Source organism: Rhinoraja longicauda, chromosome 36 (genome assembly GCF_053455715.1).
Source record: "Rhinoraja longicauda isolate Sanriku21f chromosome 36, sRhiLon1.1, whole genome shotgun sequence".
NCBI classification, from domain to species: domain Eukaryota; kingdom Metazoa; phylum Chordata; class Chondrichthyes; order Rajiformes; family Arhynchobatidae; genus Rhinoraja; species Rhinoraja longicauda.
Window position 1 is genome coordinate 18,421,011 of NC_135988.1, and position 14,666 is coordinate 18,435,676.

Here is a 14,666-nt window from a genome sequence, read left to right on the forward strand (position 1 = left end):
AGGGCATTGGTGAGACCACACCTGGAGTATTGCGTACAGTTTTGGTCTCCTAATCTGAGGAAAGACATTCTTGCCATAGAGGGAGTACAGAGAAGGTTCACCAGATTGATTCCTGGGATGGCAGGACTTTCTTATGAAGAAAGACCGGATAGACTCGGCTTGTACTCGCTGGAATTTGGAAGATTGAGGGGGGATCTTATAGAAACGTACAAAATTCTTAAGGGGTTGGACAGGCTAGATGCAGGAAGATTGTTCCCGATGTTGGGGAAGTCCAGAACCAGGGGTCACAGCTTAAGGATAAGGGGGAAGTCTTTTAGGACCGAGATGAGAAAACATTTCTTCACACAGAGAGTGGTGAGTCTGTGGAATTCTCTGCCACAGAAGGTAGTTGAGGCCAGTTCATTGGCTATATTTAAGAGGGAGTTAGATGTGGCCCTTGTGGCTAAAGGGATCAGGGGGTTTGGAGAGAAGGCAGGTATGGGATACTGAGTTGGATGATCAGCCATGATCATATTGAATGGCGGTGCAGGCTCGAAGGGCCGAATGGCCTACTCCTGCACCTATTTTCTATGTTTCTATGTGTACGGGTGTCAGGGGTTATGGGGAGAAGCCAGGAGAATGGGGTTAGGAGGGAGAGATAGATCAGCCATGATTGAATGGCGGAGTGGACGTGATCGGCCGATATATTATATGTAGAAATATCCACACATATATACACATACGCGCACACACACACATATGTGCGTGTGTGGGCAGGGCTGTGGGCGGGGCTGTCTGTGCTGCGGGCGGGGCTGTCTGTGCTGCGGGCGGGGCTGTCTGTGCTGTGGGCGGAGCTGTCTGCGCTGTGGGCGGGGCTGTCTGTGCTGTGGGCGGGGCTGTCTGTGCTGCGGGCGGGGCTGCCTGTGCTGCGGGGCTGTCTGTGCTGTGGGCGGGGCTGTCTGTGCTGCGGGTGGGGCTGTCTGCGCAGTGGGCGGGGCTGTCTGTGCTGTGGGCGGAGCTGTCTGGGCTGTGGGCGGGGCTGTCTGCGCTGTGGGCGGGGCTGTCTGTGCTGTGGGCGGGGCTGTCTGTGCTGCGGGCGGGGCTGTCTGGGTTGTGGGCGGGGCTGTGTGGGTTGTGGGCGGGGCTGTCTGTGCTGTGGGCGGGGCTGTCTGCGCTGTGGGCGGGGCTGTCTGCGCTGTGGGCGGGGCTGTCTGTGCTGTGGGCGGGGCTGTCTGTGCTGTGGGCGGGGCTGTCTGGGTTGTGGGCGGGGCTGTGTGGGCTGTGGGCGGGGCTGTCTGTGCTGTGCCCACCCTGTCTGACTCTGCTTCACCCACAGGCGGTGGGCATGTCTGTGGAGTTTGTCTCTCACCTCACCCGCTCGTTCGCGGTCAGCACCAAGGAGAATAAAGTGGAACGAGCAAAGGAGGCCACGGTCAACATGGGGACCGCGGTAGGTGGGGTGTGGGGGGATGGGGGGGGTGAGGGGGACAGTGGGGGGAATGGGGGGGGCGGTGGGGGGATGGGTGCGGTGGGCGGTGGGGGAGATGGGGAGGGAGGGTGAGGGGGACATTGGGGGACAGTGGAGGGAATGGGGGGTGGGGTGGGGGGGGATGGGGAAGGGGGAGTGAGGGGGACAGCGGGGGGAATGAGGAGGGGGGTGGGGGGGATGGTGGGGGGATGAGGAGGGGGGGTGAGGGGGACAGTGGGGGGTGGTGGGGGGGATGGTTGACAATATTATTGTTAACCATTTACATTAATATGTACAATACTAATTTACAAATCCATCACCACAATACAAGTGAAACAGATTTTTCTTCAAATGTCCTTATCGAGGATGTATTCCACCCCCGCGGTGCCCAGCGATGGATTGAAAGATACAGCACAGAAACAGGCCCTTCGGCCCACCGAGTCCATGCTGACCATCGATCAACCATCCACACCATTTCAACGTTATCCCACTTTCCCATCCACTCCCGACACACTAAGGGCCATTTCCAGAGGGACAATTAACCTACAAACCCTGCACAGCTTTGGGATGTGGGAGGAATCCGGAGCACCCGGAGGAAACCCACGCAGGTCACGGGGAGAACGTGCAAACTCCGCACAGACAGCGTCCGTGGTCGGGATGGAACCCGGGTCTCCGGTGCTGTGAGGCAGCAGCTCTACCCGCTGCGCCACCGTGCCGCCCATAATTGTAGATGTGTTTGATTAATGTCAGGCTACCATATTGCCAGGCACCAACATGCTGAGTGTGGCCCAACTCCAAAACAGGCCCTTCGGCCCATCGAGTGCGTACTGACCCGTTTATGCTAATACAATTTTGTCCTCCCCACATCTCCGAATGTGGAGTACTACGAGGCACTCATAACTACGAGTCACTAGCAGTAACTATGAGTTACTAGTAGTAGTAGCTTCTACTAATCTCCAACACGGTCAGGGCATGGAGAGGGAGGGTCCTGGGTCAAACGCAGGGAACTGGGGCTGACGGATCTTGGTCGGCATGGACCAGTTGGGCCGAAGGGCCTGGTTTCCCCGCCCTGTGACTCTCTACGGCGGACAATTAAACACGCGGTCACAGGGAAAATGTGAAGCCCAGTCGCACTGCACCGAACCCCAGAAACCGTAGCCATTGCCCCTTAGAACAGACAACAGTGCAGCGCTGGAGTGGGCCCTTCGGCCCACTATGTCCATGCTGTTCATGACTCCAAGTTAAACTACCCTCTGCCTGCACGTGATCCATGTCCCTCCATTCCCTGCATATCTGTGTGATGTGTCTAAAAGCCTCTTAAACACCAACTATCGTACCTGCCCCCACCCCCACCCCTGGCAGTGCGTTCCAGGCCCCCATCACCCTCTGTGTAAGAAGAAAATTGCCTGGCACGTCTCCATTAAACCTGCCCTCTCTCCCCCCTGATGCCGCCTCGTATTGGACATTCCCACCCTGGGGAAACGGGCTCTGACTGTCTACCATATCTGTGCCTCCTAATGATTTGTTATCTGCCCCTAAGGTGTCTCCCCCCCCCTCACTCTCGGACATCCCAGAGCACGGCCGCCCAGCCTCATTGAGCAGCGTCGGGGGCGGTACGCCTCGGGTCGCCGACTACCCCCGCTCCCAAATACGGGACAAAGGGCGACGTCACCGGCCCCGCGCCCCACGTGACCTCACCCAGCCAGATAGGTGTTGGAGGAGACCATTCGGTCCTTCGAGCCAGCACCGCCATTCATTGTAGTATAAGAAAATAACTGCAGATGTTGGTACAGATCGATTTATTCACAAAATGCTGGAGTAACTCAGCGGGTCAGGCAGCATCTCGGGAGAGAAGGAATGGGTGACGTTTCGGGTGGAGACCCTTCTGAGTTACTCCAGCATTTTGTGAATAAACCGCCATTCATTGTGATCGTCTACAATCAATAACCCTTCTCTCCATATCCCTTGATTCCACTTGCCCCCCTCGAGCTCAATCTAAGCTACTACTCTCTCTTAAATCCATCCAGTGATTTGGCCTCCACTGCCCTCCAGTGGCAGAGAATTCCACAGATTCACGACTCTCTGACTGACGTCGCCCTCTGTCCCGTATTTGGGAGCGAGGAAGTTGGCGACCCTCCCAATACGGGGACAAGGGCGGTCCCGTACGGGTCAAAAACCCAATTTAGCCCAAAATACGGGATGTCCCGGCTAATAGGAACAGTTGGCGACCCTGGGGTACACAACTCACCTGTCAATAGACAATAGGTGCAGGAGGAGGCCATTCGGCCCTTCGAGCCTGTACGCACCGCCATTCAATGTGATCATGGCTGATCATTCTCAATCAGTACCCCGTTCCTGCCTTCTCCCCATACCCCCTGACTCCGCTATCCTTAAGAGCTCTATCTAGCTCTCTCTTGAATGCATTCAGAGAATTGGCCTCCACTGCCTTCTGAGGCAGAGAATGCCACAGATTCACAACTCTCTGACTGAAAACGTTTTTCCTCGTCTCAGTTCTAAATGGCCTACCCCTTATTCTTAAACTGTGGCCGCTGGTTCTGGACTCCCCCAACATTGGGAATATGTTTCCTGCCTCTAACGTGTCCAACCCCTTAATAATCTTATACGTTTCGATAAGATCTCCTCTCATCCTTCTAAAGTCCAGTGTCGCTCCTCTCTGCCCCGTCCAGGTGTTTGCAGGTGTGGCCTTGACCAACCTTCCAGGCATCGTGGTCCTGTATTTCGCCAAAGCCCAACTCATCCAGGTGTTTTTCTTCCGCCTGAACCTGGTGATCACGCTGCTGGGCATGGCCCACGGGCTGGTCTTCCTCCCAGTGCTGCTCAGCTACCTCGGTGAGTTGTTGGCGACACGGTGTCAAAGTCATGCGTGTACGCGCGTCATGAGTATCGCTGTGCAGATGCCGGGTTAAATCGAAGGCAGACACAAAACGCCGGAGTAACTCAGCGGGACGGGCAGCATCTCCGGAGAGAAGGAACGGGTTGACGTTTCGGGTCGAGACCCTTCCTCAAGGAGTAAGCGGGAAGTCATAGAAACATAGAAAATAGGTGCAGGAGGAGGCCATTCGGCCCTTCGAGCCACCACCGCCATTCAATATGATCATGGCTGATCATCCACAATCAGTGCCCCATTCCTGCTTTCCCCCCACATCCCTTGATTCCGTTAGCCCCAAGAGCTAAATCTAACTCTCTCTTGAAAACATCCAGTGGATTGACCTCCACTGCCTTCTCTGGCAGAGAATTCCACAGATTCACAGCACTCTGGGTGAAAAAGTTTTTCCTCATCTCAGTCTGAAGAAGGGTCCCAAACCGAAACGTCGCCCATTCCTTCTCTCCAGAGATGCTGCCTGTCCCGCTGAGTTACTCCAGCATTTTGTGTCTATCATGAGAAAATGGTGATGCATTGAATGCTCCTGTTACATAGAACAACACAGGAACAGGCCCTTCGGCCCAGTGTCTGTGCGGAACATGAATCTCCTCTGTCTGCACGTGATCCATTCCCTGCATATCCAAAAGCCTCTCTCTCTCTGACTCTCTCTCTCTCTGTCTCTCTGTCCTCTCTGTCTTTGTCCTCTCTGTCTCTGTCCTTCTCTCTGTCTCTGTCTCTGTCCTTATCTCTGTCTCTGTCCTCCCTGACTCTGTCCTTTCTGTCTTTGTCCTTCTCTCTGTCTCTCCGTCTCTCTCTGTCTCAGTCTCTCTGTCTCTCCGTCTCTCTGTGTCTGTCTCTGTCTGTCTCTGTGTCTCTGTGTCTCTGTGTCTCTGTGGTCCTAGATCCCTCTGCTCTACAACAGAGACACAGAGAGACAGAGAGAGACAGAGACAGAGACAGAGACAAAGAGACATACCTGTCTACCTGTGCCGCCACTTTCAGGGAACTGTGTACCTGCGCTCCTAGATCCCTCTGCTCTACAACACTCCCTGTCTACCTGTGCCGCCACTTTCAGGGAACTGTGTACCTGCGCTCCTAGATCCCTCTGCTCTACAACACTCCCCGTCCACCTGTGACGCCACCTTCAGGGAACTGTGTACCTGCGCTCCTAGAGCCCTCTGCTGGCCAACACATCCCAGTGCCCCAGCGTTCAGTGTGAAGGTTGCGTTGCATGGGTCTGTGCATTAACGGGTGCCGTGCATTTGCAGGTCCTGGCGTCAAGGCTGCAGCACTCCCACCGATGCAAGCAGACATGGGATATCCGCTGGACACCACCCATGGCAACGGCTTCTGCCCAAAGCCGGGCCCTGACGGGGTGGAGGAGGACAAAGAATGGCCGCCCATGGCACATTGCAACGGGACAACCAAGCTGGGACCAGACGCAGTCCCTGGACACACAACGACCCACATAGAGAAACGGCTCACTGCCTCACAAAACCACGCCAACTCCACCATCACTCCATTTTGAAACGTCGTTGTGTTCGGCTCTTGCTGTCAACGCCTGGTCGAATCTCCAGCGATGGATTCTCCCAGTGGCGTCCTCGCTGGAAGACAACGGTTACTGTTGAACCTATTGGGAGCTGCCTCCTGTACCACACCATGCCATCACGTCCCATCAGCCTCTTCACTGGTGTCCACTGTGACCTGTAAACCTCACCGCTTCCCAACGTGTCTCCATCTTCTCCATAACCTGGGCACTCGATGGAAATCCCACGACGTTCCTTCACGGAGCTCCCAGGCCCTTCCACCCAACTCCACCCTCTCCAATTCCTTGTAAGCACGACGACCGTCCCAGAGAACGCTTCCCATCCAGTCCTGGGGGCTCCAGGTTCCAGCCGGCGGGGGGGAAAACGGACGATAATGTCCCACCCCTGATCTCAAAGCCTCCAATGTCCCAGCACGTCAATGTGAGAGAGGCAGTGGTCATTGTAAACCAGCACCTGGACCTGGATTCCATTGGTATCATCTCCAATATCAACCTAATGGGCCAAACTAATCATCTCCAATATCAACACAGTGAGGCCACTCAGCCTTCAGACCCATCCAAAGAATCGCATCGTCCGAACGTCTTTCCAAATCCCGTTCCCTTCTGCGTGTTGAACCTCTGTAGATGGCCATCTATTGCTTCACTCATCAGCTTCTCAGTTACACCCACAGGCATGAAGCCACGTGCCTGCCCTACTCCGGCACTTCTGAGAGCAGTTTAGTTTAGAGATACAGCGCGGAAACAGGCCCTTCAGCCCACCGAGTCCACGCCGACCAGCGACCCCCGCACACTAATACTATCCCACACACACTGGGGATAATTTATAGAAAAGGAAAATGCAGATGCTGGTTTAAATTGAAGGTCGACTCAAATGCTGGAGTAACTCAGCAGGTCAGGCAGCATCTCGGGAGAGAAGGAATGGGTGACATCTCGGGTTGAGACCCTTCTTCAGACTGATGTCAGGGGAGGGGGCGGGACAGAGATGTAGTCGGAGACAGTAAGACTGGTGGGAGAACTGGGGATGGGGAGGGGAGGGGATGGAGAGAGAGAGGGAAAGCAAGGGCTATCTGAAGACATCAGTCTGAAGAAGGGTCTCGACCCGAAACGTCGCCCATTCCTTAACAATATAACAACTACAGCACGGAAACAGGCCTGTCCGGCCCTACCAGTCCACGCCGACCATTCTCCCTGACCTAGTCTCATCTACCTGCACTCAGACCATAACCCTCCAATCCCCTCCTATCCATATACCTATCCAATTTACTCTTAAATAATAAAATCGAGCCAGCCTCCACCACTTCCACCGGAAGCCCATTCCATACAGCCACAACCCTCTGAGTAAAGAAGTTCCCCCTCCTGTTACCCCTAAACCTTTGTCCCTCAATTCTGAAGCTATGTCCCCTTGTTGGAATCTTCCCCACTCTCAAAGGGAAAAGCCTACCCACGTCAACTCTGTCCGTCCCTCTCAAAATTTAAAAAGCTCTATCAAGTCCCCCCTCAACCTTCTACGCTCCAAAGAATAAAGACCCAACCTGTTCAACCTCTCTCTGTAGCCTAAGTGCTGAAACCCAGGCAACATTCTAGTAAATCTCCTCTGTACCCTCTCCATTTTGTCGACATCCTTCCTATAATTTGGCGACCAGAACTGCACACCATACTCCAGATTTGGCCTCACCAATGCCCTGTACAATTTCAACATTACATCCCAACTTCTATACTCGATGCTCTGATTTATAAAGGCAAGCATACCAAACGCCTTCTTCACCACCCTATCCACATGAGATTCCACCTTCAGGAATGAGATTCCTTCTCTCCTGAGATGCTGCCTGACCTGCTGAGTTACTCCAGCATTTTGTGAATAAATACCTTTGATTTGTACCAGCATCTGCAGTTATTTTCCTACACAGAAAATGCACGATAATCAATAACACATTAAATGATCGGTAATATGAGGCACCTGGACCATAATCGTGTGAACTAAGTGCCTCGCACAACCTAAACAGAGCCCACGGTGGTTTGGTGTTGAGGTGGGGTTGTGGTTAGTGTTGAGGTGGGGTTGTGGTTAGTGTTGTGGGGTTGTGGTTAGTGTTGTGGTGGGGTTGTGGTTAGTGTTGTGGTTGTGGTTAGTGTTGTGGTAGGCTTGTGGTTAGTGTTGTGGTGGGGTTGTGGTTAGTGTTGTGGTAGGCTTGTGGTTAGTGTTGAGGTGGGGTTGTGGTTAGTGTTGTGGTAGGGTTGTGGTTAGTGTTGTGGTGGGGTTGTGGTTAGTGTTGTGTTGGGGTTGTGGTTAGTGTTGTGGTGGGGTTGTGGTTAGTGTTATGGTGGCGTTGTGGTTAGTGTTGTGGTGGGGTTGTGGTTGTGGTTAGTGTTGAGGTGGGGTTGTGGTTAGTGTTGAGGTGGGGTTGTGGTTAGTGTTGTGGTTAGTGTTGTGGTGGGGTTGTGGTTAGTGTTGTGGTGGGGTTGTGGTTAGTGTTGTGGTGGGGTTGTGGTTAGTGTTGTGGTGGCGTTGTGGTGGGGTTGTGGTTGTGGTTAGTGTTGAGGTGGGGTTGTGGTTAGTGTTGTGGTGGGGTTGTGGTTAGTGTTGTGGTGGGGTTGTGGTTAGTGTTGTGGTAGGGTTGTGGTTAGTGTTGTGGTGGGGTTGTGGTTAGTGTTGTGGTGGGGTTGTGGTTAGTGTGGTGGGGTTGTGGTTAGTGTTGGGGTGGGGTTGTGGTGGGGTTGTGGTTAGTGTTGTGGTGGGGTTGTGGTTAGTGTTGTGGTTAGTGTTGTGGTGGGGTTGTGGTTAGTGTTGTGGTGGGGTTGTGGTTAGTGTTGTGGTGGGGTTGTGGTTAGTGTTGTGGTAGGGTTGTGGTTAGTGTTGTGGTGGGGTTGTGGCTAGTGTTGTGGTAGGGTTGTGGTTAGTGTTGTGGTGGGGTTGTGGTTAGTGTTGTACACGGTGGTTCAGGAGCCTGATGGCTGTTGGGAAGAAGCTGTTCCTGAACCTGGAGGTCACGGTTGTCACCTGGAGGTCACGGTTGTCAGGCATTCTCTTCAACAGTACTCTATTTGTCACTTCTGCAACTGCACAGTGCAATTTGCACACTTTGCATTATTACACAACATGTGGGCACCAACATTATTCTTCCTGATGATAGCAGCGAGATGAGAGAGTGGCCAGGGTGGTGTGGGTCATGGATGATAATGGCTGTGCCTTCGTTTTAGACTGCCTTTCCTGTAGATGCCTTTGATGGTGAGATGTCAGGCCTGTGATGGACCGACCGGGCAGTGTCCACCACTCCCTCTCCTCAGTTCAATGTGGTCACGGCTGATCTTGCACCTCACTCCCTTGCACTGATCTCTATCCCCAGATTCCCCATATACCAGGGTCGCCAACTGTCCCGTATTAGCCGGGACATCCCGTATTGTGGGCTAAATTGGTTTGTCCTGTACGGGACCGCCCTTGTCCCCGTGTTAGAAGGGTTGCCAACTTCCTCACTCCCAAATACGGGACAAAGGGTGACGTCACCGCCCCGCGCCCCACGTGACCTCACCCTGGCCGGGCAGCCGCTATTGGTGGAGCGGGAGCGCGTGGCCGCTGGCTGGGTGAGGTCACGTGGGGTGCGGGGCGGTGACGTCACCCTCTGTCCCGTATTTGGGAGTGAGGAAGTTGGCAACCCTACCTGATGGCCATTGTTTATCTTGGATGTACACAGTGACAGACCTCCCTCGACCCTGGTGTGGAGGAAGCCAACGTTTCATTGTTGTCTGGGTCAGGAACCGTCTTCTCATCTCCGTCTTCAATGGCCCACCCCTGGTCTTGTGCCACAGGCAGCTGTGGAGGCCAAGTCAGTGGATATATTTAAGGCAGAGATAGAGAGATTCTTGATCAGTGCGGGTGTCAGGGGTTATGGGGAGAAGGCAGGGGAATGGGGTTAGGAGGGAGAGATGGATCAGCCGTGATTGAATGGCGGAGTAGACTTGATGGGCCGAATGGACTAATTCTGCTCCTATCACTTGTGACTTGAACTCCTGAGAGTGGACACCCCAGACCAGGGATCCATCCCCCTAGAGCAACCAGTGTCCAGTGTTGTGCCCTTCACCAACATCTCCACACGTTCTTCCACACCGTCTGCTGACAGGATAATAGCCCTCCTCCCTCCCTCCCTCTGCCACCCACTCAGTACATACCCCCCACCCCTAACACCTGGTGTGATACAGGGGATAGTGAGAGAGCAAGGGACGGAGAAAGAGAGAGTGTGTGTGTGTGTGTGTGTGTGTGTGTGTGAGAGAGAGACTGGTTTTGTTGATAACTGCAATATAATGTTGTCACTGGTGGTTCGGATATCACTGATTCAGCACCGTGGGACAAACTGCACTTCAATAATGTAATATATTGTGTATTAGAAATGTCATCTGTTGAAAGTAATTTAATGTAACAAAATGTACCGTGCTTCAAGGAGGCCGAGATTCAGCACTTTGTTGAGCTTTGCTTTTGCACAATGTGTGTAATGGGAAACTATTTGTAGAACAGCCTGCACATGGGCCTGTGCGAGACTGACACAGCCCCCTCCCATAAAGCAATAAACCCCCAGATTGTGGCGTTTCCTGTCGTTGTTTAAAGTGAGTGCAAGTGGCCGGCGTAGCTGGGCACCTCGATGGCCTTCTGTGATCATGAGGGTGGAATGGCTCAGAGGGTGGAATGGTCCCTGGGCTTGACAGTGCTTCTCCAAGTCAGCCTGTCCATCATTGAAAGGCAACATTGAATTCTCCAATGGTAGACACAAAATGCTGGAGTCACTCAGCGGGACAGGCAGAATCTTTGGAGAGAAGGAATGGGTGACGTTTCAGATCGAGACCCTTCTTCAATTTTAGGTAACCTCTGACTACACCCCCTCTCTCTAACCCCACCTCTCTCTCTAACCCCACCTCCTCCCCCTCTTTCTATCACCCTCTCCCCATCCTCCCCCTGGGATAGACAATAGTTGCAGGAGGCCATTCGGCCCTTCGAGTCAGCACCACCATTCAATGTGATCATGGCTGATCATCCACAATCAGTAACCCGTTCCTGCCTTCTCCCCATACCCCCTGACTCCGCTATCATTAAGAGCTCTATCTAGCTCTCTCTTGAAAGCATCCGGAGAATTGGCCTCCACTGCCTTCTGAGGCAGAGAATTCCACAGATTTACAACTCTGAGTGGCCTACCCGTTATTCTTAAACTGTGGCCCCTGGGTCTGGACTCCCCCAACATCTGGATGAATAAAGATGGCCACGCCGTTGTGTTTGGCTGCCTGTCGTCGCTCACCTAGAGATCCTAGTGTTCTGCGAGCCACCTTGGTCTACGAACGCCGAACCCTCCTGATGATCCGACCCTCTGTCGTCGACTTCTTCAGTCCAGGTCCCGGACAAAGATCCTCCCAGCGATCGCTCCTCGATCAACTCCCGGTAGATGTGCGGGCCCAGCCTTACATCCACCGCCGTACGAACCGCGCTAGGAGGCGGAGTAAACGCGCGGGAGCCTTTGAAAAGCTAAAAAAACCTTGCCCGTGCTCATCCAACATCGGCCTACCTCGCCCAGCGCTGCGAAGTCGGACCTGGTCGACCTTATCGCTCCATCCACCGGCTCTCCCTCGAGCTCAGGTATGCCGCTCTTCGACCGATCATCCCGGTCCCTGGACTGCCGGCCCGCGGGCTCCCAGCAAGGCCATCTGTGAAGCGCAGCGGCGTGGTCTCCCTGAACCTCTGCCCGCTGGCGTGGGAGCCGCTACCAGACCGAAGCTTACCTGCTGTCCCTGCTAAAGTGGCCCTGATCAACGCAAGATCCCTACAGAACAAGACCTTCATCCTCAACGATTTCTTCACCACCCGTGGATTGGACTTCATACTTGTCACAGAATCCTGGCTTAACCCTGGTGAGCTTGCTCCACTCGTGGAACTCTGTCCTGATGACTGTAACTTCTTCACCTCGCCTAGGCTCTCCGGACGCGGTGGGGGCTTAGCCACTGTGTTTAAGAAACATTTCAACTGCCGCCTCCTGAACGCTGATCATTTCTCCAGTTTCGAGGTGCAACTAATTAAAGTAGGCCTAGCCTATCCCCTCTTAATTGTTCTTGTGTATCGCCCACCAAAAATGCATAAGGACTTCATCACCCAATTTGCTGATCTGATTTCTAACATTTTGCCCAAATTTGACCGGGTCATGATTCTTGGTGACTTTAACATTCATGTTTGCTGTCCCACTAAGCCTCTTGTGAGTGAATTTATGCACCTGGTTGAGTCCTTCAATCTGACTCTTCACACCACGGGACCCACTCACAAGTTAGGCCATACTCTCGACCTAGTGTTATCGTCCGGATTCCCAATCAACAACATTGAAACTACTGAAGCCTGTCTATCGGACCACAGCGCTATCATTTTTGACGCATCTCTGCCTTTATCTCCCGCAAAATCTCATTTCCCTGTTCGCTACTCCCGCGACATAAATTCATTGACTGCCAGTAAATTCTCCGAGGCTCTCACAGCTGCCCCCAACATCTGCACTATTGAGGCCTCTCCCCCCCATCTCAGCACTGAAGATCTCGCCTCTTTATTTAATATCACTTGCTCTTCCATCCTGGATTCTATCGCTCCCCTTAAAATGAAAAAGCCTAAGCCCAAAGGTCGGCCGTGGCTCAATGACTCCACCAAAGCCCTAAGAAGGGAGTGCAGAAAATCAGAAAGGAGGTGGAAATGTGACAAGCTTCAAATTTCCTTCGAAATTCTGAGAAACAATCTTCTCAAATACCAGGAAGCAGTAAAGTCTGCTAGAGCACAATACTTCTCCGACCTTATCTCCAAAAACTCTCATAACTCCAAGATCCTATTTAGCACAATTACCTCTGTCATATGTCCCGCCCCCAGTACCAGCTTAGTTGGGTCCCCTGCTAAGTGCGAAGAATTTGCTAAATTTTTCACCAGCAAAGTTGAGAACATTAGAATGAACATTTCCCCTCCCACCCGTGACCTAGCTGTCTCACTAGTCTGTTCATCTAAATTGGACTGTTTCCAACCCGTCACTCTATCCTCCCTTGCAAAGCTTGTCTCCACCATGAAACCTGCAACCTGCCCCCTTGATCCTGCCCCCACTGCCCTTCTGAAGGATGTCATTGCAATAGCCGGTCCCAGCATCCTCTCTATTATCAACAGTTCTCTGGCCACTGGCACTGTTCCAACCTGTTTCAAGCACGCGGTGGTCCAGCCCCTACTGAAAAAACCTAACCTAGACCCCACCTTGCCTAGCAACTACAGACCCATTTCCAAACTGCCATTCCTGTCAAAAGTCCTTGAAAAGTCAATTCTAAACCAATTACTGTCTTACCTACACCAAAACACCATCCTGGAAAGTTTCCAGTCAGGTTTCAGAGCCCACCACAGCACAGAGTCTGCCTTGTTGAAGGTACTCAACGACCTGCTTCTCGCCATCGACGACTGTGCAATCCTGCTCCTTCTCGATCTCAGCGCAGCGTTTGATATAGTGGACCACACCATCCTTATTGACCGTTTCCGGTACGCGGCTGGCATTGATGGCACTGCCCTGAGCTGGTTCGTTTCCTACCTCAAAGATAGGAGTTTCGCCATCAACATAGGCAGTTATTCCTCTTCTCCAGCTAGCCTCTCCTGCGGAGTTCCACAAGGCTCCATCCTAGGCCCCATTCTCTTCTCTCTATACATGCTCCCCTTGGCCAAATCATTCAAAGGCACGGCATTTCTTTCCACTGCTATGCTGATGACACACAGCTTTACCTCCCCCTGAAACCCAACAACCGGTCAAATTTAAACAGCCTCTTACACTGCCTTGAGGACATAAAATGTTGGATGGCACAGAACTTCCTCCAATTAAATGAGAGCAAGTCTGAGGTCATCCTATTCGGCCCCCCCCGACTCCATCAAATCGATAACAGGCAGTCTTGGAAGCCTATCCTGCCTAGTCAAACCGCATGTCAAAAACCTCGGCGTGATATTTGACTTTGCATTAAAATTTGACAAGCAAGTCAACGCTGTGGTAAAAGCCAGCTTCTTCCAACTTCGTACCTTAGCTAAAATCAAACCTCTCCTCCAATTCGACGACACTGAAAAAAATCATTCACGCTTTCATTTCCTCCCGCCTAGACTACTGCAACTCCCTATACACTGGGATCAGACAATCATCCCTGTCCCGCCTGCAACTGGTCCAAAACGCCGCAGCGAGACTCCTGACGGGTACCCGTAAAAGGGACCACATCACCCCGATTCTGGCCTCTCTCCACTGGCTCCCTGTACGGTACAGAATCAACTTCAAGCTCCTCCTATTCACATATAAAGCCCTAAATGGACACCCACCCCCCCCACATCAAAAATCTTCTAACCCACTTCTCTAACTCCAGGTCCCTCAGGTCGGCCGTCTTGGGGCTACTCACCATCCCGCGGTTTAGGCTTAAGCTCAGGGGTGACCGCGCTTTTGCAGTTGCAGCTCCTAGACTGTGGAACAGCATCCCTCTCCCCATCAGAACTGCCCCCTCCATCGACTCCTTTAAGTCCAGGCTCAAAAACTATTTCTACTCCCTAGCGTTTGAGGCCCATTGAGGAGGCGCTGTGAACTGTTTTGTATGTGCTGTTATGTTTGTGTGCTACTGTATGTTTCATTTTTTCCCTTAGTACCTAAACAGATGTACAGCACTTTGGTCAACGTGGGTTGTTTTTAAATGTGCTATACAAATAAAAATTTGACTTGACTTGACTTGGATCTTGCTGTGTGGACAGAGTCACAGCTGCTATTTCCTGCAACTGTGACTGTACCTCA

The 14,666-nt window shown here is 52.7% G+C and overlaps 1 protein-coding gene across 1 annotated transcript in view; it reads left to right on the forward strand.

Annotated features, from left to right (window-relative positions):
- Window positions 1–6,853, forward strand: part of npc1l1 (NPC1-like 1) — a 41,841-nt gene extending 34,988 nt beyond the window's left edge. The window contains exons 19-21 of the mRNA XM_078428977.1: window positions 1,316–1,429; window positions 4,135–4,297; window positions 5,600–6,853. Coding sequence (XP_078285103.1) covers window positions 1,316–1,429; window positions 4,135–4,297; window positions 5,600–5,859 — 537 coding nt within the window. The 3' untranslated portion in view covers window positions 5,860–6,853. The remainder of the gene's footprint in view (window positions 1–1,315; window positions 1,430–4,134; window positions 4,298–5,599) is intronic.
- Window positions 6,854–14,666: the final 7,813 nt, after the last annotated feature.